The following is a 25,702-nucleotide window of genomic DNA, read 5'->3' on the forward strand; positions in this document are numbered from 1 at the left end:
ACTTGATTTATATCATAAGAAAAATCAAGTTTGAGACCAAAATTAATTTTTTCCTTTAATTTTGAAATATAAAGGGACTCAATATCTATAATTTGTAAAGTATAAGGACTATAATAAACATTTTAGCCAAACTTTTTAAAGCTACTCATTACCTACATAATTTTTGCATGGTGAATCCCCTGTATTTTAATTTTTTAGTTAATACTTGAAAAATTTACATATATTTGTAAAATTAAGTTATGGTTAATGACAATCTTTATAAATATATCCATCATATATTTGATACAAGTTTTTTTTTTATAGTTTTTAATTCGATGATAAAGTTATAATATTTAATAGATAAGAGAATTTTGTTATTAAATTGAATATAATAATAAACCTGTAAGTAATTTATATCTTTTTTTATTATTATTTTAAGTGATATTTAAAATTTAGAAAGTACATAATTTTTCTAAACATAAAATTAAATAAATAGAAGGTTGGATGTAATTTCCCTGGTGCCAATCAATCCTATGGAAAGGTATGGTGGCGTGAACTGATCACCACTGAGTTCGCGAGATTCTTCTCACCGCATCTCTCTTTCTCATATAAATAACATTCATTCTTTTCTCCTTTTTCACCCCTCCCCTCTCTCTCTTGCCCCTTCTTTCTGATAAACCCCAAATCAAGAAAGAATCATTTCTAACAATAAACCACCTAATGTTCAACTAAAAGGTGCTTATCTTCTTTGCTTTTCCTTTTCTGCTTGTCAAATTTAATTTTGTTAGAAGTCTGCATTGTCGGTCAAATGGGTTGTTGTAGAATGGTTCCTTGAACTTAATCGGAGGTGGGCTTGTGGAATTCTTGTCGATTTTTAGAGAATTTGATCGTCAAGGTACTGTTTCTTTTTGCTGTGGTATTGTTCTTCTTCATTTTATTGAGATAAAGATTGTGGTACATCCATTTTAGCACAAGTGTTGTAAGAATTGATATAATCCCTAGTTAAATATGAGATTTTGAGTTAAGTTTAAGGGTGTAGTTTGGTCCGGTGATTAATTGAAGAATGGTTTTGGGTTAGGTTGTTGGTGAATTAAGTATCTGGGTTTTGACGATAATAGTCTGTGTTGGGCTTTTGACGAGTTGTTCAGATTAGATTACACAACCAGGAATTTGTATTTTGGAAACTGGATTTGGATAGAGTTGAATGAGTAATAAGTAGTTTTGCTAAGTGTTTTGTCTCAATACGTATATGTGCTGATTGGAAGGATTTTGGTGGAATGTTTATGGGATGAGATGACTTTGATGGGCTACTGGCTATATTTTCACTTTGATCATACAGTTAGGTGAAGATCAGAGATGGCTAGCCCTACGGCAAGCAAAACTAGAAGTGTGCTTGAGGGTTTATTAAGAGAAGGATCATTTAAATGGCTACTTGGAAAGGAAAGTTCTTTTAATGAAGAATTTGAGGAGATGGAAAGGTCTCCATCAGCTGGCAGGAATTGGATAGCTGAGCTCTCTCCACTTGCTAATGTGGTTGTTCGTAGATGCTCAAAGTAAGTTGTGCTCCTCCTTTTGTGTTCTTGCTTGTTCTTTTCCCATGCTGTAGTTTCTGTGCAAATTCTGATTCAGTTGATTTGGGAACTTTGTATATAGTTTGACTTTCTATATGACCATCTTGTAGGCTGGTGTTCCCTTTTCACTTAGACAGTCTGATTGCTAACTCAAAGTATATGAATTTTCTTTCTACTGCAATTTTCATATCCTTACGGTCAAGGGCTATGATGCAGAATCCTTGGCATTTCTGCTTGTGAACTTCAAGAAAGCTTCAATGCAGGGGCTTCTGATTCCTTAAAGCATCTTTCCTGTTATGCGAGGAACTTTTTGGAATACTGTTGCTTCAGAGCACTGGCTTTATCAACTCAAGTAACTGGTCATCTAGCTGATAAAAAGTTCCGACGGTTGACATATGACATGATGCTAGCTTGGACGACTCCAGCAGCTGCTAGCCAACAATTGCTCAATGTAAAATTTTACACTTAATCATGCTGACCTTATTCATTTGTATGTCACTAGATGTCCAAAAGAACATCTAGTTTTTTGTTTTTTCTTACAACAAAGCTGCTTCTCACAGTTTTGGCATGGAGATTCACACTTGCTCCCTTCTTGCACGGATATTGTAAAAGGTTTAGAAGAATCTAATGTTGAATTCCAAACATACTCCCACTCCCACATCCCTCTCAGCTCATGCATGCATGCATGCATGTTGGTCCATGTGTGCTTGTTACTAGTATCTACATTTTCCCCTGTCCTTTTGAATGTTTTGGCTAATATGGAGTAATTTTATGTAGAAAGTTTTGAAGTTATGGCACCTTACTGTTGATTTGTTAACTGTGGATATTATTTCCTTTTAGGTAGATGAGGACTTAACAGTTGATCTAGAGGCCTTCTCTCGAATAGCTCCAGCAGTTCCAATCATTGCCAATGTGGTTATCAGTGAAAATCTTTTTGATGTGCTTACTAAGGCAACTGATGGCCGGCTTCAATTCTCCATCTATGACAAGTACCTAAGTGGACTAGAAAGGTAACTTTTCTGTTCCTTAACTGATGGGATGCATAGTACATCGTTTCTAACAAGATTCTTTGTCTGCTTTTAGTTTGTCATACAGTATGAGCACCTGTCATTTTATGATGCAGTTGCCCAACCAACAAATGCTGAAGTTCTTTTGTTTCTCTATATTTATTAAGTTTCGTACTTTTTAGGTTTGCCTAGAGTGCTCCTTTTTTCTCACTTATTATTTTTTCTGCTTTCTTCCCTGGAAATGATTTTTTTTTCATTTACTTATTGTTTGTTAAATCACACAGGAAGAGACTAAATCGCAAAATACATCACAAAGAAACAATATGGATTATCAAGAAAGCATACAGCCTTACTCACAACCCTATCAAAAAATTTATGTCTAAGGAAGGTCACATAAATATCTCACATATCCATTACCACATAGTGAAACATAAAGCTAGATCAGCTAGCAAACTATCCTTATTAGTTGCACTTTGTATAGAGCTTTTAATAGTGTGTCAGGCTTGTTTTGAGTTGATGCCTTTTTTCTTCCTAGATGTATATTTCTCGTTATCCTATCAATCTATAGAATATATCATGTTGGATCTTGTTAGGTGTCACCATAAAAGCTGACTGAATGATGTGACTAAGATGATGTTTCATTCAGAAATGGCTGTACAGTTTGATTTTTGTTTCCTTTTTGACAACCTGCAATATGTTCTCTTTAAATTATACCTGATTGTAAAGATCATAATATTTCATATAAAGATTGTGTAATTTACAGTGGCAATTTTTATGTTCAGTAGGACCGATATCTTTTTACACCTGTAATGTTATGTTGTGTAGGCACATACATCCAAGGTTTATATTTTATGTTCATATTCTCTACAGGGCAATAAAAAAGATGAAGACTCAATCAGATTCATCACTCCTTTCTACACTGCGGTTGTCAAGAAGAGAGAAGATTCTGGAAGTAGATGGAACAGTGACAACCCAACCAGTTCTTGAACATGTTGGAATATCTACATGGCCAGGTAGGTTCATTGGATAAGTGATTCGGTAAATTCATTGTATTTGTTCCCTTCTCTTTGGGAAAAGGAAATCAAGGTAAGTTGTAACATACATTCAAAAGAGGTTATGATATAGACAGATGATAAAATTTCCCCTTACTTCTGATAACAATATGCTGTGCAATATTTGCCTAATTTCTTCTATTTACTGTCATGTGCATACAGGTCGTCTAACTCTCACTGACCATGCACTTTACTTTGAAGCTCTCCGTGTGGTATCCTATGACAAGCCAAAAATATATGATTTGTCAGATGACCTAAAACAGATTATTAAACCTGAATTGACTGGGCCATGGGGTACTCGTCTTTTTGACAAGGCAGTCTTCTATAAATCTATTTCCTTGTAAGGCATGATTTGAGTTTGTTTTCCTTTCCATTGATGAAACATATGTTTTGGACTTTATTAGCATTAACCTCTAATTGTTTCTCATGTAGATCAGAGCCAGCTGTCATTGAGTTTCCTGAGCTTAAAGGCCATACTCGTCGTGATTACTGGCTGGCAATTATTCGGGAAATTTTATACGTTCACAGATTTATAAAAAAGTTCAAGATCTCTGGAGTTGAACGGGATGAAGCTCTTTCAAAGTCTGTGCTTGGAATTCTGCGACTTCAAGCAATTCAAGAAATTAGTGCTGTAAATTCTGTTTGCTGTGAAACTCTTCTCATGTTTAATCTTTGTGATCAACTTCCTGGTGGAGATTTGATACTGGAAACCCTGGCAAACATGTCCTCTGTAAGGGAACTAGATCGGACTAACAATTATAAGTCTGGAGGTGGGATGTATTCAATCTCTTCCTTGGCCATGGTTTCCAATTTAGGGTTTGTGCTAGGAACAAGTTCAAGTGATCTTAATGAGGCTGGGCTTGTTGTTGGTGAGATAGCTGTGGGAGAGATGAGTTCATTGGAGAAGGTGGTTAAGGAATCTCAAAACAGCTACAAAAAAACTGTGCTAGCACAAGAAACAGTTAATGGAGTTAAAGTAGATGGCATTGATACCAATCTGGCAGTAATGAAGGTGATGCTCGTTATAGTACTAAGTAACTCTGAGTTTCAATTTTACCAAGCACATTTGCTTCTTTGTTCCATCTGTCTGTATTCCTTTCCATCATCAATGTCATGGTAAAACATTAGAATGACTGGAAATGGAGGGTCTATGTCTGCTGACAAGGCTAAGAACTATAAATTACCTTAGAGGAATTAGTGATGGCTTTTTTGTGCCTGAATTCTTTCTGCTGTTTACATTATTGGAAATAAAGTTGCCAAGAAAATATTGAGTTTTTTTGTGTGACAACAGGCCTTTTTCTTAAGCTCTTTTATAGCACCTTCAATAATCTTTCTAACATTTCTTGTAAACATCTGGTGTTTGCAGGAGTTACTTCTCCCTGTTATGGAAATTGGGAAGTGGCTTATTTCCTTGATACACTGGGATGACCCTATGAAGTCTTTGGTCTTCTGTTTGGTTCTCACCTATGTCATTTGGAGGTAAGACATTAATTACATTATTGCTTACTGTCAGGCTTCAGTATAAATGTATGATTATTCAGAGACTATAATGATGCAAAATCATCAAGTTATCCTAATACTAGTGGAGTTTTTGTTTATTGACATTGCTATGTAGTTCATATAAATGGCTAAAGGATTAAACATGGATGGAAATCACTGGTTATATTTAAATGCGATAAAGGGTGCATTTGAGATTTTAATTTCTTTGGAAGTGCTCTCTTTAGATGATCAAAGCTATGAATGCAATATGTAGTATGTTGAATTCCTTGCTGGATTACCTAGAATTAAGAAATCTAGACTGCCCCTTACTTGCCTGTCCTTTGGGCACTAAACCAAATTATGCCCTTTTCATTTGCTTTGTACCGTTTGAGTACCTTTCCAACAGGAAATAGGTCTTAGTAGGTTGGGATGATGGTTCTCTTCAATCTCCAAAAAAAAAAAAAAAAATCCACTTCTTTTTCTCTTTTCTTGATTTGCGAAGACATCAAATGCATTAATCTAGCTTGAAAGTTTAGGTTCTTTATCTTAATTTTACCTTCACTACTAGTTTTCATCATAAAAAACAAATGAAACAAAATCTTGTTAAAGAACAAACTTTTCATTGTCAACTGCATTAGAAACCGAATCAAACAATAATTTTATGTGATTTCCAAATACTTCCAACCTGCCCCAGTTTAGCTGTGGGGGACTGGGATTTTGTTAGGATGGAAACATAATTGCACAGTTACTGACATCATCTTGTGTGTGAAATGGTTTATTCATGGATGCATCCCGTGCACCCACAGAAGATTGAATTGCATAATGGGGTTTTTTTTTTTTTTTTTTTTTTTTTTTAAAAAAAAAAAAAATACAGATTTGGTAGCCTTTTCAAATTTGCCTTCCATGAGATTTGAATATGATGGTCATGTCAGAACTCTATCTTTTTTTCCCACTAGAGGTTTTTTCAAAGGTAAATAATGAATGGTGGGACTCTGGTTATTGGATTCAGATAGAGCATTCATTAGCTTTCTTCCATGGATTCCTATTTGATTTCATAGCCCTTCAAAACTACTTTGAGAAATGTGCTAAACTGATTTATGGGTGAATCTTTCTAAAATATTAGCTAGTTATATATCTAATCATATAAATCAAAATGTTTCTGGATTAATAGGAAGCATATTTGATCTTAGATGAAAACCTAGGTGCAATTATGTAAATTTCTTTTTGAGAGGTGTATATATATATATATATATATATATATATATGAGGGTATAGACATTCACAGTTGTTGAAAGAGAGTGACACAGAGGAGGAAGTTCCTGAAAGGGGGAGAGATTTCTCTGTAGGATTAGGCTGATGTCTCTACAATGTTACAGAGACAGTTTTTTCCTTTTAACAAGTACCTACTGGATCTGCATTTTAGGGGATGGCTGAGCTATGCCTTTGGATTGATGACCATCTTTCTTGCTATCTTTATGGTGCTCACACGATTTTGTAACCAAGGAAGGCCTGTTGATAAACTCAAGGTAATAGCACCTCCACCAATGAACACTGTGGAGCAGCTTCTAGCTGTTCAGAATGCTATTTCTCAAGCTGAACAGTTCATCCAGGATGGAAACATTATCCTCCTCAAGTTTCGTGCCTTGCTGTTGTCCATTTTCCCACAGGTTACTCTCTGTCACTCTCCTCGCGGGCCAGCATGTCTTATCTTTTCTAATTTTTACCTTCTTCATATGTCATAAATCATAAGTGCATTAGGAGTATAATTACACGTCATTTCTCCATGTTCTATTCAAATTACTCAACTGCATGCTGCTTTTTGGTGTTTATGTAATTACAAGGCAAGCGAGAAATTTGCGTTCACTCTCCTGTGTGTTGCTTTGATCGTCTTTTTCGTACCTAGCAAGTACATTACTCTGTTGATCTTTTTGGAGACATTTACAAGATATTCACCTCCAAGGAAAGCAAGCACAGAAAGATGGACAAGGAGATTAAGAGAGTGGTGGTTCAGTATACCGGCAGCTCCTGTTGTTCTTGAAAGAGAAAAGGAAGACAAAAAGAAGAAGTAATGGTGTTCCCTTTTATACATGTACAGAGTTATGTTTCCACAGAATCATCTGTGCGAGTGTAAATCTCAACCACGGAAGAAGACTCATTATTAGGAAAACAAAGAGTTTAAAAAGTTCATGTTTTACTGCTTCAAGGACTTGTTTAGTTTCAACGAATGCGTGTTTCTTGGAAAGGGTTTCCATGTAAAATGAATTATTTTATATTCTTTATTAGTGTTATAAAATATGAGCTGTACAGCATTTTCTTTTGGTTATGTTATGAAAATAATTTATTACTAATTTATTTTTTTAATTGTATGATGGATAATAAAGTTGGTGGATGAAATTGAAAGAAAATTTAATTTTATAAATTATTTTAAATAAAATAAATAATAATTAAAAGAATAGAGATTAAATATAATATATAAAAGAATAAGGATAAAATTTAATAAATAAAAAAAATTCAATTAAGATATGGATAAGAGGAAAAAAAATAAAATTAAATCTTAAAAGAATGGAATTTAAAAAAAAAATCAAAATGAAATATAAAATAATAAAAAAAAATTAAGGATTAAATTTGATATTATTAATAAATAACAAAATAGTTTTGAATTTTTTTTCTAGCTTTTTAGAAAGTGTTTTCTAAAATAAAAAACTTTTCTAGAAAGTAAATTAATTTTTTTTAATTAAAAAATATTTTTCATTAATTAACTTTTCTAATAATAAATAAACACATAAAAAATTCAAAAAAAAATCTAAAAAATTAAGCACTCTCCATGACCACATTAGTTTCGTCATCTTAGTACTGTTCCTTTAGATTGCTAAAGCTAGATCCAGAACTGGATCCTAAATAATTTAGGAACACTTAGCTTAGCTAACTAAAAAATAAAAAAGAATCTGATCGAATTCGAATTACACTTGCATGCATGGAGAAAAACAGCTGTTCTGAATCTTTGTCTTATCAAAGAGTATATGTATATATGTTCGATTTCAACAATATATGTATTATTTTCTAACGGTAATTCCCACTTTACTTGAGGTGAAATCAACTGTACGTAAAATATTGAAACGGCACGCTTTCTTGTTGGAACTGTAGCAGCTGCCGTTTATCCTCATTGAGCTGTCGTCATCTTTACAATCCATAGCTTTGCTATAATTTAAATTTGAAACAAACGTAAAATTCTCGATATGGTTTTCTTTTGCAGACATGAACACAAAAAATAATTACTACCTCATACAAAAGCAATGTACTTTGCAAACCAAGAATATCAGTATTTTCCCTTAATTAATGATGGTGCAACTATATATATATATATGCATGGTAAAAAGGTTACAAGCATTAATTCTCAAGAACAATGAGCAAATCTCAACTACTTATACACATAACGAAATGAAACATCGTTTAACACTTTATTTCTGAAATTGAAAAAAAGTTTGAATTATAGGTACGTATCAGAGCTTTTATTGACACTAAAACCAGAAGAAGATTCTGCCAAGAGACTGTCTTCTCTCCAGAATCAGAAGAAAGAAAACTAATATTACCCGCAGAACTCATTAATCTTCACCTCCAAGGCAGAAGGTGCTGAGATCATATTTGGAGAAGGAAAGAAATAAAGGATCCGTAGTGTAGTTATTATAGCATGGCTGGTTTGCGCATAGAAACTCAGCTAAATTAGGTGTAAATATTGGAATATTAGTAATGTAATTAAAACGTTGTCCACGATCACCAATGCTCCCATAATTCTCATGATCAGTAATAGCTGAAGATGATTCATTATCATCGTTAATCTTCACCTTCTTGTTTTCCTCCTTCGCCACCACCCTATTACCATTTTCTTTCCTTGCTTGAGGTGCCGACGGGTCATCCCCGGACTGCGACAAGCCCGTTAGTTTTTGCACCAATGCCATGAAATCCTTAGGGTTTGTGTGGATGACTTTGGGCGAGTGGGTGTAGATGATCACCGGATGGGGCTTGATGGGACCTGTAACAGCTAGCGAAGACACGGAGGATGAAGATGACGACGGCGGTGATGGAAATGATTTTTTGATCATGTGAGAGTCCTTGTTGACTTTCAAGGGTGGTGGTGGGTACATATTCTTGGTCTTTGCTTTGTGATCATGGAGATTTGCTGGGCTCATAATCCCTTTCTTTTTATCACTCTCTAGCTAGCTAGGGCAAAGGGAGGGCCCCTTGCATCAAGTAAGCTTTGAGCGGTGAACAAAGATAAATAAATTAATTATTTTGCACCTGAATTTGTGGTTTTGAGCGGTGGTGGTGGTGGTGTTGTAGGGGAGGAGGTGGGGGCCAACAAATAAATATTTTTTTTATATATATATATATCTAGACAGAGAGAGCGCGTGATTTAGGAATGACAGGACGGGTATTATGGTAATGCCAAGTGGATGCGGGAAGGGTATTATGGTAAGTTTGAAATAGGCATGTGAAAAAGGAGTTTGTTGCCTGTTAAGGAGGTTGTTAAAACGGGAGTGCTGATGTTAACACGTGTTCAGGCTACAGGATATTGCGGCAAATCTATATCTGTTTGTTAATTTCTAGGAAGCAAGGATTTATCCTCCTCTTCTACATGATCCTAGGCGCTTTTCTGCACCTAGGATCATATATAAATATATATATATATACTTACATAATCTTAAATATGCCCCGCGATGATATCATTTTTAAAATTTATTTTTATTTAATTTTATTGTCATAAAATGGAAAATCTCTTTACAAAATTTGTAATTTTTTATTTTTATTTTCACACAACATGTCTTTTTTATTTATTAATAACAATGCTTTTTGTAATTTAAAAAAACCAGGTAATTAAAATAAATATTTATAAAAATTCTAAAGAAAAGATGTATTTCTTGAACAAATACTCTATTTTTTTTACAAAAGAATATCCTTTTTTATTAGAAGCATATATAGTGTTTTAAATGAAAACTAATCATGAAATGTAAAACTCAACAAAAAAAAAATAATCATGTTTTGATAATTTTTATACAAATGTATGAAACATTAAAAGAATAGTTAATTTTAAAAAATATATAAAAAATCACAATAAAATATAATATATATTATTCTAATTTAATATCCATGTAAATTTTTTTTAAAAAATAATTACATATTAGATTCATATATAATTATTTTATAAAATAATTGCTAATATTATTATAAAAAAATCAAATTATATTTAGAAATTATGGTATAGTCATATGATGTATTTCTTGAAATGTACTTTCTTTTGAGTCTAGTTTTTTCATCTTATCTATAGCTAAAAACAAAGCGACGAGTCATTTTCATAAGCTATTTCTGTAAAATTTTTAATGATTTGAATCAAGGAGAAAAAAGTGTATTTCTTGAGCTAAAACTCCCTTTCCCTTATATATATAGACAAAAGCATGTTTTTATTAGAATAATGGTACTTCAAAATATAAAATAATCATGATATGAAAAGCAAGTTTTAATAATAAAAAATCATATCTTAATAATCTTTGACCAATTAGTTCAAGAAAACTATATAAAAATTCATAATAAAAAACAAATAACAAAAATTCATAATAAAAAAAAATAACAAAAGATATATTTTATTCTCATTGAATATCCATGTGTAATTAAAAATACAATTGCATATTAGATTCATGTATAATTATTAATAAAATAATTGCTAATATTTTCATAAAAGTTCAAATCTTATTTTAAAAAAATGACAGTGTATATATCTTTTAAAAATATTATCATAATTATTTATTTTAAGAGAATTTTAATATATTTCAAGTACACAAGATCTAGCTATAACACCGATGATATTAAAAATAAAACAAGGCTCGTGAGATTAGTCGAAATATATATAAACTGATCTGGACACCTACGTTAACAATAACAACAACAATAAGGATGGAAAGTTGTTATTGTCTTTGAAGGTTTTTTATCACAAGATAAAATTTTGGTTAATGCTTTCATAAAAGTGAGCTGCTGCTGAAATTTCATAAAAAATTAGAAAGATATAATATACTCTTATTAGTAATTTTTTTTGAATGATTAAGATGCATGAATGGTAAAATTTACGGGGACAATAAAATATATCTCGTTGTTTTGTGTAATATGTGTTGGAATGAATTAAGGATAAGAAAGTGCTACAAATTTCTCTTACCTCTCTTTACATCATGAACATAATTAGTGAAAATACTGTAATTGAATTTGTAAAATACAGGATGCTACTGGCACATTTTTCTAATATATTAAAAATTAATTTAAAATTCTTTTAGTAAGAAGCCTAGTTCAATTTTATAAAGAATACATAAAAAATAATTGATTTTATTAACTTTTTTTTTATTATTTTAAGTATTCGGACTTGCATGACCTCGATTAATTTTACGGATTCTGAAATTAATGACCATATAAATTTTTATTAGTCATTATATTAATAATTATAAGGTTTAAACTTGAAATATATTTTTTAATTCTAAATTTTTATTATTAGACGTCCACTGAATGGCTGATTTTATTAATTTTGATCATAAATAAGGATGATATCTAACTGTCCAATATCGATATGAAGAATTAATACCTAATTTGAGCAACGTGGACCACGTTCACCAATAATAAATTCTTGATAGGCCCGACCACTAAAGATCTGAAACATACATAATAATTAATTAGAGATAGCAAAACTCAAATGATTAAAAAACAGAATTTAAATTAGGACCGCCAAGTTTATCCTCATTTTATTTTTTTCATTGATTGATATATAAACAGGTATTTTTAATATGGAATAAAAATATAATTTTCAAATATTTCGGAGAAATTCAGGTGAGATTAGTACTAAATAAAAGAATATGAGAAAACAGCATTGGTAGTTGTTTGGACAAAATAAAACCGTTTGTTAACTAGGAGACCAAGTTCGTTAACTTAAAAGAGTTTTTTTTTTTTTAAAAAAAACGAATGCCTTTTCTTATTTTATTGCTGACTTGTGGACTTTCATGTTACACACTCTCTCTCCACTATGGAAACACAAAGTCCAGTCTCCTCAAGTTCCCATCTTTAACCGTTAAAATTTCCTTCCAAGTGCTTTTTGAAGGTAACAATTCTCTCACACTTTCCAGGAAATTAATGCCCTTTTGTTCCATGGGGATATACAGTTAGCTATGGATCATGGTATATGAGGATATTATAAACAAGGAAAGTGAAGTTGTACGTTTTGTATTTACTTGAAAAAATGGGAAGAAGAAAGGGTAGGGCCGGTTTCAAAGTTGAAAAGGTTTTGGCGTTCTTTAATCATCTCTTGGAGGAAAAGCCCTCTATTGCTGTCTTAATCCCCTTGCTTTTGGTTTGTTGGGGTATTGAGAAATGGGTTTTCTCTTTCTCCAATTGGGTTCCTCTTGTCGTTGCAATCTGGGCTACTTTTCAGGCAAGTCCTTCAATTCTCTTTTCTCCCGTTTTAACTTGATTAGTTTCGGTCTTAAATGTCTATTTTGGATGGTGATGCAGTTCTTTAGTTTGTATGTTATTATCATTTGTCATTAAACTTTTGTACTTGAAAAGTTTTATATTCTGGGATGTTAAAATTGGGATATACTTTGTTGAATTCTTGAGGTCTTATGAATCTCTTATTCATTTATTTTAAAAAAAGCTGCTGCTTTTAGGTGTGATTTACCAGAGAAGGACAACTTTATGTTGTTGAAAATCTTTAAATGCAAGTACAGTTTATATTTTCTAAATTATGCACAGGCTTATCACTCTTCCCCCAGTGTAAACAAATGGTTGCGTATGGGTGGTCCAATCTGATTATAATGATTCCCTCTTACCTGTATTTTCTGTCCTTTGCCACAAATGTTGTGATCACTGTTTGTTGTTGCCCACCCTTTTCCTTTTTTCGGTTAGACTTTTATTCTGGTAAAGTTGACTTTGATTCTAGCAGTGGTTCCTAGATTAACAACAACATTACTTGCATCACTTTTTAGATAAATATGGGTTGCCATTGCAGAGTTAGGTTCCTCTTGTTCTTTCAGCACAGCATGTGAAATGCGGTAAAATGAAATTATTGTTTTCCCTCTGTAGCATTGCAGTCATCGACAGAAACTTCTTGTGGAAGACCTAAACAAGAAGTGGAAGCGAGTTGTATTGAACACCTCGGTATCTCTTCTTTCTTTGTTCTCTTCTGTGATTACCCAAAATTTCGTGTTAACTAGGTTCAGTCTAATAATCTATTCACATATTTGCATAGCCAATAACGCCATTGGAACACTGTGAGTGGCTGAACAAGCTGTTGATGGAAATTTGGACCAACTATATGAACCCAAAGCTTGCAACAAGATTCTCCTCCATTGTTGAGGTCAGGATTTTTTTATTGTTTTTAATTGGCTTGTGTCATATAGATTACTTTCACTGAAAATTTTCTATCCTATACCAAGGTTTATTTGTTCATTATTGTCTGAGCTCCAAGATGTCTGATGGCTGTGTTTATATTTATGCCATCTAAATTTCCTTATGATCTTGTTTAAAAGCTAAAAGAAAAGGCACATTCCAAATGTCTGCTCTTTGTGGGGTTTTGTGAACGACACAGTGGCAGGACTACAGTTGTGCAGTGGCTTTCTTATACCACAAGAAAATCGTCTAGGAAAATGAAGCTGCAATAAAAGTGATTTCCCATCACACTCTTGTTTCCTAACTTACTAGAAAGGGGCTCTAGAACTCTGAATAATTCCCATTTGTCATAATTTCTTTGGAATCGATCATAAGAATACATAATCATTTGAAAAATGGTGGTTGATTGATTTGGTATCACACTTCCATTTCTATACTACTAGAAAGGGGGCCAAGGCATTGTTCCTACCTTTTGATATTTGTTTTTGCTATTTTTTTGATCTAAATGAACTTTCTCTTGCATATATGAAGGTGTACTCATGCACACACTTGCGTGTATTTATGGTTCTTTGTGAGATCAAACAAAAAAGTTCAACATTTTTCTTTGCAGAAACGTTTAAAACAACACAGGTCGAAGCTCATCGTAAGTGATATGCGTATTTTCTCCTCTATTAATTTCCATGAAAATATAAGTTAAGATTAACATTATTGTACATGTTTCCTGAGAAAATATTACCCTTCATGTAGGAAAAAATTGAGTTGCAGGAATTTTCACTTGGTTCATGCCCACCTTATCTGGGTCCACATGGGACTTGTTGGGCAACTTTAGGTGATCAGGTTTGGTTCCATTTTCACTTTCTGAATTTTGTTTGCCATTTTATCCCTTCGTATAGCTTGGAAGATATCTACATATAATTTACCTAATGCTTGCTAATATTACCTTACAATTAAATGTTAATCAACAAGGTCAACCACTGATTTTTTTCTGTTTATTGTCTTACAAGCAACCTTATGTTTCTTTGCCTTTTGAAAATTTCTGATGCATTTGGTGGATCCAGTTATTCATTTAGTGCAAAAGACAGTTGGAGTATGCAAGTGCTCTTGTTGAAATATTACATTAATGATGTTAATGATTGGCCTATCGTATATGTTCTAGTAATCAACAGTGTGCATTTTGACATTGACTTTACTAAATATGTGGAATAGCAATAAAGTTCCAACAAGAAATACTGAAGTTCACAGCAAAGAATGACTTAGTATCACAACAGTTTACAAAATTTAATTCTTTTGTGAAACTGCATGGAAAAAGTCAATCTAGCTTATCTTAATTAGTTCATTATTGATTCACAGCAAAGAATGACCTGGTACCACAACAGCTTACAAAATTTAAGTCTTTTATGAAATTGCATGGAAAAAGTCAATCTAGCTTATCTTAATTAGTTCATTATTGAGCCTTTCATGAGTTGAATCTAGTTGTTCACTAGACAAGCTCATCAATACATTACAACTAGACTTGTTACTATGAAACTCGTGCTAGTTCCAAACAAAAAAAATGACCTCAAAGGAACCTTCAAGAATCAAAGAGAAACAAAATTACGGAGTTTGTTAATTTGATTGCATCTTGAACTCATATTGGTATGAATTTGTAAAGAACATGCAATTGTCTCTGCTTTAGCACTCACTAATGCAAGTATAGGAATGGAAATTGCTCTAGAGATACGAGGAAAAGTTATTCCATTGGGAGCCTATGATTCAAAGGGCATTGCATTTTGGTCTGCCTTTTATTCCACATTGTTATGGATGTATGACTTAGTGATTAAGCTAGGCACGAGATGATGAGAAGTGAGAACCGGTGCTCGAGGTGACTGATTGATGAAACTGCATGGAGAAAGTCAATCTAGCTTATCTTAAGTAGTTCATTATTGAGCCTTTCATGAGTTGAATCTAGTTGTTCACTAGACAAGCTCATCAATACACTCCAACTAGACTTGTTACTATGAAACTCGTGGCAGTTCCAAACAACAAAAATGACCTTAAAGGATCCTTTAACGAGCAAAGAGAAACCCAATTATGGAGTTTGTTAACTTGATTGCATCTTGAACCCATATTGATATGAATTTTTAAATAACATGCAATTGCCTCTGCTTGCAATTGCTTGGAAGATGCAAGCTAAAGTTATTCCATTGGAAGCCTATGATTCAATGGGCATTGCATTTTGGTCTGCCTTCTCTTCCACTTTGTTATTGACATATTAGTTAATGATTAAGTTAGGCACAAGATGATGAGAAGTGAGAATTGGGGCTCGAGGTGATTGAGTCTGATGTAATTAAGGTGGCTGATGAGCCAACTGCCAAATAAAAAATTAAATCATTTGACTTGTAGGGTGTTTGACATTTAAGCTGAAACTGCTTTTCATCAAAATTTGAATTTGTTTTGCTTTAAATTTATTTTTTTTAGTGTTTTTGGATTGTTTTAATGTGCTGATGTCAAAAATGAATTTTAAAAAATAATAATAAAAATATTATTTTAATGTATTTCCAAGTGAAAAGTAACTTGAAAAACATCTATCATACTCTCAAACATTTTCTTAGAACAATGACTGAGCATTTCTGTTGAAATGTAAGGTGTTTAATGAAGAAAGAAAGGGGAAAGTTAAAGCACAATATATACGTTATATAGACGAATACAATTTATACCAAATTGTTCTAGTGATTTTTCTAACTTGATGTGTTATTCCCCCCTTCAAACAGTAATTTTTTCTCATATTTTCACGTTGCATTATTTATGCATTTTGACAGCGAATTATGAATTTGGGTTTCGATTGGGACACCAGTGACATGAGCATTTTGTTGCTAGCTAAGCTGGCAAAGCCATTAATGGGAACTGCTCGGATTGTTATAAACAGCCTCCACATCAAGGGTGAGGTATGTAAAATCATTTATGTTTTCTGCACGCTGAATAATTTTGTGTTGGCACTGGTTGATTGATCAAAATGTATATGGCTAATGGCTTGATTTTATGTGTTCTTCATGGATATCGACAACAGAAAATGAATGTAAGAGAACCATCAAGTATCTCCCTCATTTGTTTGACGGGATCAGTTATTTGTACATATTAGTTTTTTTTTCCTCTTTGCCTACACTCTCTCTCTCTCTCTCTCACACACACAAACACACAAAAAAAGAAGCAAACACACACATGGCGGTGATTTAATAAATGCTATTGACCAAATAAAGCATTTCAATATTAACATCCAAAAGTAAGTTTATAAGTTGGTAATGATGGTCACATTCTCTCAGCCCTATGATTTTTTGTTACATCATTTCCTATGTTAGCCTATAGCTCCTTTATGTGCCACCATAAACATTCCATGATCTCATTCCCGGGGAACAATTTGTAAGTTTGTGCCCCAATTCTTTCTCACTCTTTTCCTCTCCTCTGCTTCATACTCTTCTTCCTTTGTCCCTCTCCCTTTCCAACCACTTTAAAATTCAAAGCTCTAAGTAGTTTTGAAGTGCTTCTAGTAATTGTAAAAAAATGCTTCTTCTCAACGCATCCATATCCTTGAGATCTTCCACTCCTTCCTTATTGCTTGGGATTTATCTGCAAAATCTTGCAAAGATCTGAAAATTCATTGCTGTGGGAGATGAACATTTGGAAATGCATTTTCTATACTGTTTACAAAGTGGAGCTACTCAAGGGAGAGGATATAGGTTCTGTACTTGGGAGATATGCAAGCATGGAATACTTTTTTCAAACATTTTTTTATTAATATCATTGTAATCCTATTTGGGACTGTCAATTTTTTTGTGCATTTAATTTCTTGTTTCTTAAGCGAGCTATTCCTAAATTTTGGATTTTATTTGGCTTTCAAGGGCATCAGTTTTTTCCTTTTTGAGGTTGCTTTTTAATCTCTCCTCTTTTTTTTTAACAGCTTCTCTTGATGCCAGTTCTGGATGGGAGAGCAGTTTTGTACTCATTTGTGTCAACTCCTGAAGTAAGAATAGGAGTTGCTTTTGGAAGTGGAGGAAGCCAGTCACTACCTGCCACAGAGCTGCCCGGCGTTTCTTCTTGGCTGGTGTTTTTTATTTTTATTTTTTAACTTATTGTATTCACATGAATTGGTAGTAAATTTTATATTATTTCTGTTTTCATTATTGTTATTATTACATGGAATTTTCTTGCCTCTATTCTAGCCTCTTGAATTAAGTATTTAGAATTCATCATGTTTCTTTTTAGCTAACTTACAACATGTACGGTATTTAGTAGTTCATAATGATGTGTCTTGCTGTACTTCCTTAATTGTGTTTGTTCTATTCTGCCTCTATTCTAGTTCTTCCAGTACTATTGGTCTTATAAGTGTTCTTCTTTTTCTTTAAAATTTCAGGTCAAGGTTTTAACTGACACCTTAGTTAAGACAATGGTTGAGCCTCAACGTCGTTGTTACTGCTTACCAGCAGTAGATTTAAGGAAAAAGGCTGTTGGTGGAATTGTATTTGTGTCAGTCATCTCAGCTAGAAAACTTTCTAGAAGTAACCTGAGAGGAAGCCCACCAAGAAGGGAACAAAGTCATTCGTTAAATGGTAGTTTGGTAGAGCATTTTGATGATAAAGATCTGCGAACATTTGTGGAGGTCGAACTTGGACAGTTAACAAGGAGAACAGAAGTGATACCAGGCTCAAGCCCTAGTTGGGATTCAACATTTAACATGGTCTTACATGGAGATACAGGAACTCTTCGATTACATCTTTACAACTACCCACCCAACAGTGTGAAGTATGATTATCTAGCAAGTTGTGAGATCAAGGTACATGCTGACTCTTATTTTGTGTAAATTATAGAGCAACAGGTCACTTTCATTGGGTTTACTTATTGTGTGAGTTTCAGCCTTTTGTCACTTGTTTTAAACATTATCCAAAAGTTGGCGTACAGCATGCAATTATTTTTTGTTATCGTTGTAGGAGATTGAGGTTTTCAAATTAGGGGAGGTTTTTTATTTCTTAATTAGTTAAACCATCATAAGCACCCTATATTGGTCATCACAGGATATTTTTCTGAATTTTTCATGAATAATTTCATCGCAAAAACTTAGGGGCTTAAATCTTATTGTTCTTTATTAAATTACCACTAAACTTTAATTGATTGATTTTATTTGTCATTGAGTGATTTTTTTAATACACATATTATGTAAATTTGTAAACTACATCATTCATGCCTTGTAGATTGTAATGCACAAGTCATAAGACTGCAATGTTAAAATGCGTTGCCATTGCAGCCAAGTCTCCTAAAAGAAAAACTTAACATTTTCAAGCATTATATATATCTCCAAAAATGAAACGAAAGCAGAGCCAAGTTTCAGAAATAAACGTGACTCTAAATTCATGGATGCAACAAGAGTGTGTGCTTTTGACTTGTATTGCCTGAAATTTGTTCATCTAGACATCCCTGATTTTTTTCCTTCAGAAAAATATCTGTGTTGCAATTAATTCAGCATATTCTTTTCTTGGTTTGTACAAGCAGATGAAGTATGCTGCAGATGATTCAACAGCGTTTTGGGCAATTGGACCTGACTCTGGTGTAATTGCCAAACATGCTGAGTTTTGTGGAAACGAAGTTGAAATGGTGGTTCCATTTGAGGGAGTTACTTCAGGAGAGGTAGCACACGAAAATTTATTGTGACTAGTTACTTGTTTTTGAGTTGCTGTGTTGTATCGATATATTTCTCTTGTTGTGTGTAACAGAAGCTAGTTATGATGGAGTACTAAAGCCTTGACTAGCCTTAGGTCATCTTTTGTTGCATCAATTGTAAAATTTCAGCTGCTGTAGATACTATTTTGAATCCCAGATAAAATCAAATGTGGTTGATTTTGTTTCCTTTAGATGGAGTTCTAGACTAAATTGTGATACAACTTTGCACCCGCACAAGCATAGACTACTGTTGGTTTCAAATTTTGAGTATTTGATAACATGCAGTTGTTTTTAAACTTTCACTGTGTTATATGCAATTGATGTCAAGTAACTCATTCTAACTTGTGTCAGTGGAGGATTTAATGATGATAACTAAGCCATTTCTCTTGTTTATGTGCATGTGGCAGTTGACTGTCAAGATTGTAGTAAAAGAATGGCAGTTCTCTGATGGTTCCCTTAGCTTGAACAAGTTCAATATTAGCTCTCAGAAGTTGATGTATGGATCATCAATTCTTCTTTCAAGAACAGGAAGGAAGATTAATGTGGCTATCATGGAGGGAAAAGATCTGATTTCAAAAGAAAGATCTGGAAAGTGTGATCCATATGTTAAACTGCAGTATGGAAAGGTAGGATTCTAGGTTCTTCATAAATGATGAATTTGAACCTGAAGTGGACCCATATACATAAATGCCTCATGAGAGTATTTACGTTTGATTCTGATCATGCTTCTAACCTATCTCCTCAGGTCCTACAGAAAACACGGACAGCACACAATTCTAATCCTTTCTGGAATCAAAAGTTTGAATTTGATGAGATAGTAGATGACGGATGCCTTAAGATTAAATGCTACAGCGAAGAAACCTTTGGAGATGAAAACATTGGTAGTGCAAGAGTAAATTTAGAAGGTTTGCTGGAAGGATCAATCAGGGACATATGGGTTCCCCTTGAAAGAGTGAATTCAGGAGAATTAAGGCTTCAAATAGAAGCAGTCAGAGTCAATGACTCTGAAGGATCACGGGTATGATTATATCATATTTAAGGTTTAACAATACTGTATTTCCTGTAGTTTACTAAAATGCATTTTGAAAATCAAAAAGCCATTTCATGGCATTAAAAATTAAGGCAGTCACCTGACACCATAATAATGTTTGAAAGATGCAAAAGCTTGTTTCATCTGGATATGCGAAGGTGTGTTGAACTGTAGACATATAAAACATATTAGGCTGACTTGCTTGCTTGCTTCGCTGATGTATATAAGTCTTTTTGAAGTTCAGATTTGTTCATAACCACCTTGTTTTTAAGAGTGCAAACAAGCTGTAGTATTACCAAGCTATTACGAACAGCTTGTTGTCAGCGATCTAATGTTCTGAAATCCTTATAGCTAATGATATTATTGGTTTTTTTGTTCCTCGAATATGCTTAGGGTTCTGTCTCAGGTTCATTCAATGGTTGGATTGAACTTATCCTTGTTGAAGCAAAAGATCTTATTGCTGCTGATATTAGAGGGACAAGTGATCCATATGTGAGGGTGCAGTATGGAAGCTCGAAGAAGAGAACAAAGGTATGTGGTCTGGTTTATGCCCTGCTGTTGCTTCTGTTGGATGTTACAACACTACAATCACTTACCTACCGTGTCTTGTATTGCCTTTCAGGTTATGTACAAAACTCTGAATCCTCAATGGAATCAGACCTTGGAGTTCCCTGATGATGGCAGTCCCTTAGAGTTGCATGTGAAAGACTATAATGCCTTGTTTCCAACCTATAGTATAGGTGATTGTGTTGTAGAGTATCAGGGATTGCCTCCAAACCAGACGTCTGACAAGTGGATACCTCTCCAAGGAGTAAAAAAGGGAGAGATCCACGTTCGGATAACTAGGAAAGTTCCAGAACTACAAACAAGAAGCAGTTTGGAGGCTGATGCATCTTTTTGACCAAATCACACCAAATTTCTAACCAGGTGACGATAATGTGTTACAGGATGATAATCCTGTACACCACCTCTAGACCAATCAATTTGACATTCTCAAGCTCTTTATTTTGTATAATCACTGCTGCTGTTTCTAAATTTAAGCTTTCTACAGGATCCCTTTAAGCTATTGACCAATATTTAACGATGCCATGTGATTATCTCTTTCTTTGCAGCACACGATTTTTTTTCAGTCCATACTTTTATTTGTGCTCTTTTTATTGGATCCATGATGAAATCTGATCTGATTATTATGTTTTTTCATGAATTAACATATGCTTTCAAGTCTGAAGTTGTTTCTTTGAATGGGTTTTGACCAGATGAAACAATCGATGGTCAAGTTGCAGTCTTTGATTGAGGATGGCAACCTGGAGGGACTCTCGACAGCCCTGAGCAAGATGCAAAGCCTAGAGGACATACAAGAAGAGTACACGGTACAGCTTGAGACTGAGCAAATGCTTCTACTTAACAAGATAAAGGAGCTTGGTCAGGAAATTATGAGCTCATCATCTTCCTTGAGCAGTAGATCTTCTGGATTTTGATGACCCTTGTTAGTTTACTGGCTACACATAATTAATTACACTTTAGTATTAGAGGGGGGGGGGGTAATTGTATTATGTGATGCTTATAAACTCAGATCATGAGTATCAGGTAAAGAAATCAGAATTGATATTGAACTAAACCCCCTACATTTCAATCCCTCAAAAAACCCTTCACTACTTTAACTTCATCTTCACATATATAACTAGTTGAATCCCTAAAGTTCAACAAAAAAACTCTAATTGGATCTTTAAATGAAGCTCTTCTGTTAGGATATTGGCATCCAAAGCTAACAAGACAAGACAAGAAATATAATAAAATGAAAAATAAAACATAAGAATTTATATAGTTTATCTAATTATGATGTTTGGTGATATAAAAGATAAGATGGATAAAATAAATATATCATGTTTCTAATTTGCAAGAAAGACAATCCAAAAAGTTTCTAATGCAAGAAGCTAGGAGAACTTATGGCTTCAAGGTAGTCTTATGGCTTCAAGGTAGTCTATGGCTTCAAGTGTTGATGGATGACTTACAATGCTTATTGAATGGATGACTTACAATGCTTATTAAAGAAATAAATAAACTTATTGTTAACTTAAGAGCTATATTCTAATGCTAAAAAGATGCAAAACATTCATATTGAACATTTTGAAAGAATTGGAAGCTAATTTACTTGAGATGGGTACTTTAATTAATGAAATTTCAATTTACTTATATCCTAAGAAAGATGACATAATTGATTCTAATCTTAATGATGTCATTGTTGAATGTAGGCTATCAATGCTTCCTTTTAAGAAGCTAGAATCAAATATAAATGGACTTACTAGTAATTCAAAAATATCAAATTCTAAAACTAAGAGTGAAAAGGCTAAAAATTTGTTGGTTTTTGATGACTTATTAAAGAAAGTGAAGGGTAATAAGTTACTGAATAAAAAGTATGAGATGTGATTAAATTACTTTATGGAGTTCTCTAATAATCGTATATTTAGAATTGTTATGGATAATTACATGAATGATGATGGTGATATTGACATTGCTCACCATGATCTTGCATTTGGTGAGTTAGCCGTGAGGAGAGAAAAAGAGAAAGACCATTGTGAAGAAAAAAATAGTGTTGAGAGAAAAAAAAAACATGAGAGATTTTATGCAAGTGACAGGGTTATAAATAATGTTTTATATACACACACACACACTAACAAGCCTATATAAAATAATGTTGTTGATTCTTTATTGCATGATTATTTGAACATATTGCCCATTAATGTTGTTTTTATTGTTGATTTGAGGACAAGTTCTTTTGATAAAAAGAAGAATGATGAGAATCAACATGTAATATTAAAAGATCCATTAGAGGTATCAATTAGACCTATTACAAATTACAAAACTAATAATATCAAAGATGAATTTAATGGTCTAAGTCAAGATGTTTTGGTTAAAAAAAATGCAAATTTACCAAAATGGACCTTCATGTATGTTTTGGGCCATATCTCAAGTTAAATGTGCATTTTTTTTTTTTGTGATTTTAATTGGTTTAAAAACTAGACATGTTAAGCTTTTCATCCATATATGGTAAACTCAGTAACTCATTCATATGAAAAAAAAAATGACGTGTTTGAAGTCAAACTTGAAATCTACTAGTAAACAAGGAAAGTTAGATAAAGATTGTTCTCCATATTATTTGTAAGTTCTTACTAGGAAAGGATTTAATTACATATTGAATCCATATTTTAAAAAATTGCATTATTTTTCTAGTTGGTTTAAGATTATTTTTCCTATTTAATTAAAACTCTTTTGTTATTCTTTTAGCCTTATTTAGGATGTTTTACATAGTATAAATAAAGTTATTTAGTTTGTATTTAGTTTTTTTTTAACAAGCTTGGTTTTATTTTAGCCTTATTTAGGATGTTTTACATAGTATAAATAAAGTTATTTAGTTTGTATTTAGTTTTTTTTTTATAACAAACTTGGTTTTATTTCAAAATAATATTATATATGTGTGAGGTTGCTCATGCTCTTGATTCCTCATCAAACTCTTTAGGACTTATCAAATATTAATTGTCTTTATAGTTTTCTTCTTTGTACTTTTAGCTCTTGATTCTCTATAATTAATAGGTCAGGGTCTTTCATCCAGTAATTTTGGTTCCTTGATTAAAGTAATCATTGGGTCAGGATTTTTTTATCAATTTGATTTTAAAACATTGAATTCTCAATCTTATCATGAATCAACCTTCACATATTACTAATAAAGATACTCAAAAGAATTCTATATATAAGAAGTATATTTAGTGTTTTGACGGGGAGCATTTTCTAAAACAAATATGACTTTTTACGAGCTTAAGAAGTTCAATAAAATTACCTTGCTTTTTTAACCATGTCTTTCATCGTGGCCTTTAAAGGCACATGTTTGGGAAGCTTGCCATCGAACAATATCAATTATAGCTTTGAGGTATAGGTGATTATTCTCAACTTCTTATAATGCTTGTTTATCGATCAAATTAGTAATATCTTGTGATTGAATAATTAAATCTTCACAACATTTCATTGCAATTCTATATGGTGAATTTTTATTCCCAACATGGCCCAATAAAGGACAATGAATCCTATCATTTACCTTTCTTTAATAAACAAAGCTTTTGGATACAAAAACATATCATCCTGACATTTCTGTTGGCTTTACCATAAAAGATAGCATGGTAGATAAAAAAAACAAAGAAGCTTTAAGTATTATAGCATTCATTGCATTTAAATATTGTAGCCATCTTGAAAATGCTTTAAGCAAAGAAGCTTGGATTCAATAATGGTGTTTCTATCTTTTAAGAAATGATACTTTAAACATATAGGTTGGAATGGACCGACTTTGAAATAAACATGATAAATTTTTATTTTTTGGTTAAGATGAATATCCCATATTATCAAATATAATCCTAGATCATGTTATAAAAAAACAACATTTATTTTTTCAAGCTAAAATTTTCGGTTCATTGAGTTCCTCAAATTAAAAAGTTATTTGAAGGAGTTTCCATGTTTGAAGTAATAGCTACAACAAATGCATTGTTGTCCAAGAAATTGACATCTAGTTTCTTAAAAAAAAAATTTATATCATTTTTTTTTCGCATCCGACTCTTAAAATATAACTCAAGTCAAAGTAAACCTAAAAAAATATCATTATTATTGGTTCAAAAATTGATTTATAAAGTACTAAAAATCAAAATAAAACTAATATATTGAATACATGATTATCATATGTCTAATTGGCATTTTTAAACATTCAAGTAATTAAAACCACAGAGAATTCAATTTTATATAATCCATAAAAATCCATCAAAACCTTAAAAGCAAAGAAAATGAAAAATATAAAATTCCACATACCAAAAATTAAAATTATTTTAAATTCTTGTTTGAAAAATTGACCAACAAAAATTATTTAATAGAATAAAATGACTAAACTACCCATGTAACTTGATTCAAATTACAGATAACAAACCAAATCCCACTTATAACAAGCCAAATCCATCCAAGGCATTCTATCAAACATCTTATAAGCATCATCAATTCACCAGCCCTGTCATAGCTAACAAAAGAAACTATTCCTTATAATTAGAAACTCAAAAATTACCAAACTCGTTAGTGTAATAAAAAATCACCAAACTCTCAACAAAATCCAAAAGTGTTTTTAATCAATTGTAAGAGTGATCCAAGGAGACGATTTGTTGTTCACCAGAATTGAACCAGAACTCTTCTCAAATTTTGACCCTTTCTCTGTACCTATTTTCTTTGTAGTTTACGAAGCTTTAAATGCAACTCTACTCACATATGCCATCTTATTGGACTGGCACTTATCCAACTCCTCAATTACCAAGTCAAGCTCAAAGAAAAGGCTCCTACGATTCAGACACTTCATCAAGAGATTGACCATTTGGATAATCGTTTGTAAGTTTTACTCTTCAAGATTGGTTCAAGATAAGCAATCTAGATTGTATCAAAAGTCTTGCATATGCTTCA

General features: G+C 32.6%; 3 protein-coding genes across 4 annotated transcripts; 2 read left to right on the forward strand and 1 right to left on the reverse strand.

Annotated features, from left to right (window-relative positions):
• The first annotated feature begins 489 nt into the window (after positions 1–489).
• Positions 490–7,411, forward strand: LOC118037312 (uncharacterized). 2 transcript variants are annotated; one of them, XM_035043246.2, is made up of 10 exons: positions 490–874; positions 1,319–1,532; positions 1,767–2,001; positions 2,391–2,560; positions 3,428–3,570; positions 3,772–3,949; positions 4,042–4,621; positions 4,976–5,088; positions 6,512–6,755; positions 6,930–7,411. In XM_035043246.2, the coding sequence occupies exons 2-10, from the start codon at positions 1,336–1,338 to the stop codon at positions 7,155–7,157; spliced, it is 2,088 nt and encodes a 695-aa protein (XP_034899137.1). In that variant the 5' UTR covers positions 490–874; positions 1,319–1,335; the 3' UTR covers positions 7,158–7,411. The 2 variants fall into 2 exon arrangements, with proteins under 2 accessions (XP_034899137.1, XP_034899140.1); XM_035043249.2 differs by having other exon boundaries at positions 490–714.
• A 1,279-nt stretch (positions 7,412–8,690) lies between these two features.
• On the reverse strand, positions 8,691–9,343 carry LOC118037384 (VQ motif-containing protein 20). Its single transcript, XM_035043350.1, has one exon. The coding sequence runs from the start codon at positions 9,273–9,275 to the stop codon at positions 8,691–8,693; it is 585 nt and encodes a 194-aa protein (XP_034899241.1). The 5' UTR covers positions 9,276–9,343.
• A 2,770-nt stretch (positions 9,344–12,113) lies between these two features.
• Positions 12,114–21,839, forward strand: LOC118037316 (uncharacterized). Its single transcript, XM_073404949.1, is given in 15 exon segments — positions 12,114–12,547; positions 13,198–13,272; positions 13,364–13,471; positions 14,114–14,146; positions 14,251–14,340; positions 16,302–16,427; positions 17,438–17,581; positions 17,891–18,310; positions 19,024–19,158; positions 19,599–19,817; positions 19,937–20,209; positions 20,615–20,752; positions 20,844–21,116; positions 21,119–21,148; positions 21,478–21,839. Coding segments are annotated over 15 exon segments (2,478 nt in total). The 5' UTR covers positions 12,114–12,355; the 3' UTR covers positions 21,700–21,839.
• The last annotated feature ends 3,863 nt before the right edge of the window (positions 21,840–25,702 follow it).

Source organism: Populus alba, chromosome 15 (genome assembly GCF_005239225.2).
Source record: "Populus alba chromosome 15, ASM523922v2, whole genome shotgun sequence".
Classification (NCBI taxonomy): Eukaryota; Viridiplantae; Streptophyta; class Magnoliopsida; order Malpighiales; family Salicaceae; genus Populus; species Populus alba.

Excerpts from the sequence above, each read along its gene's own strand:
- LOC118037312 (XM_035043246.2), top strand. The coding sequence starts at position 1,336 with ATGGCTAGCCCTACGGCAAGCAAAACTAGAAGTGTGCTTGAGGGTTTA. Across the intron at positions 1,533-1,766 it reads GTTGTTCGTAGATGCTCAAA|AATCCTTGGCATTTCTGCTT; the intron begins GTAAGTTGTGCT and ends GCTATGATGCAG. Across the intron at positions 4,622-4,975 it reads CCAATCTGGCAGTAATGAAG|GAGTTACTTCTCCCTGTTAT; the intron begins GTGATGCTCGTT and ends TGGTGTTTGCAG.
- LOC118037384 (XM_035043350.1), bottom strand. The coding sequence starts at position 9,275 with ATGAGCCCAGCAAATCTCCATGATCACAAAGCAAAGACCAAGAATATG.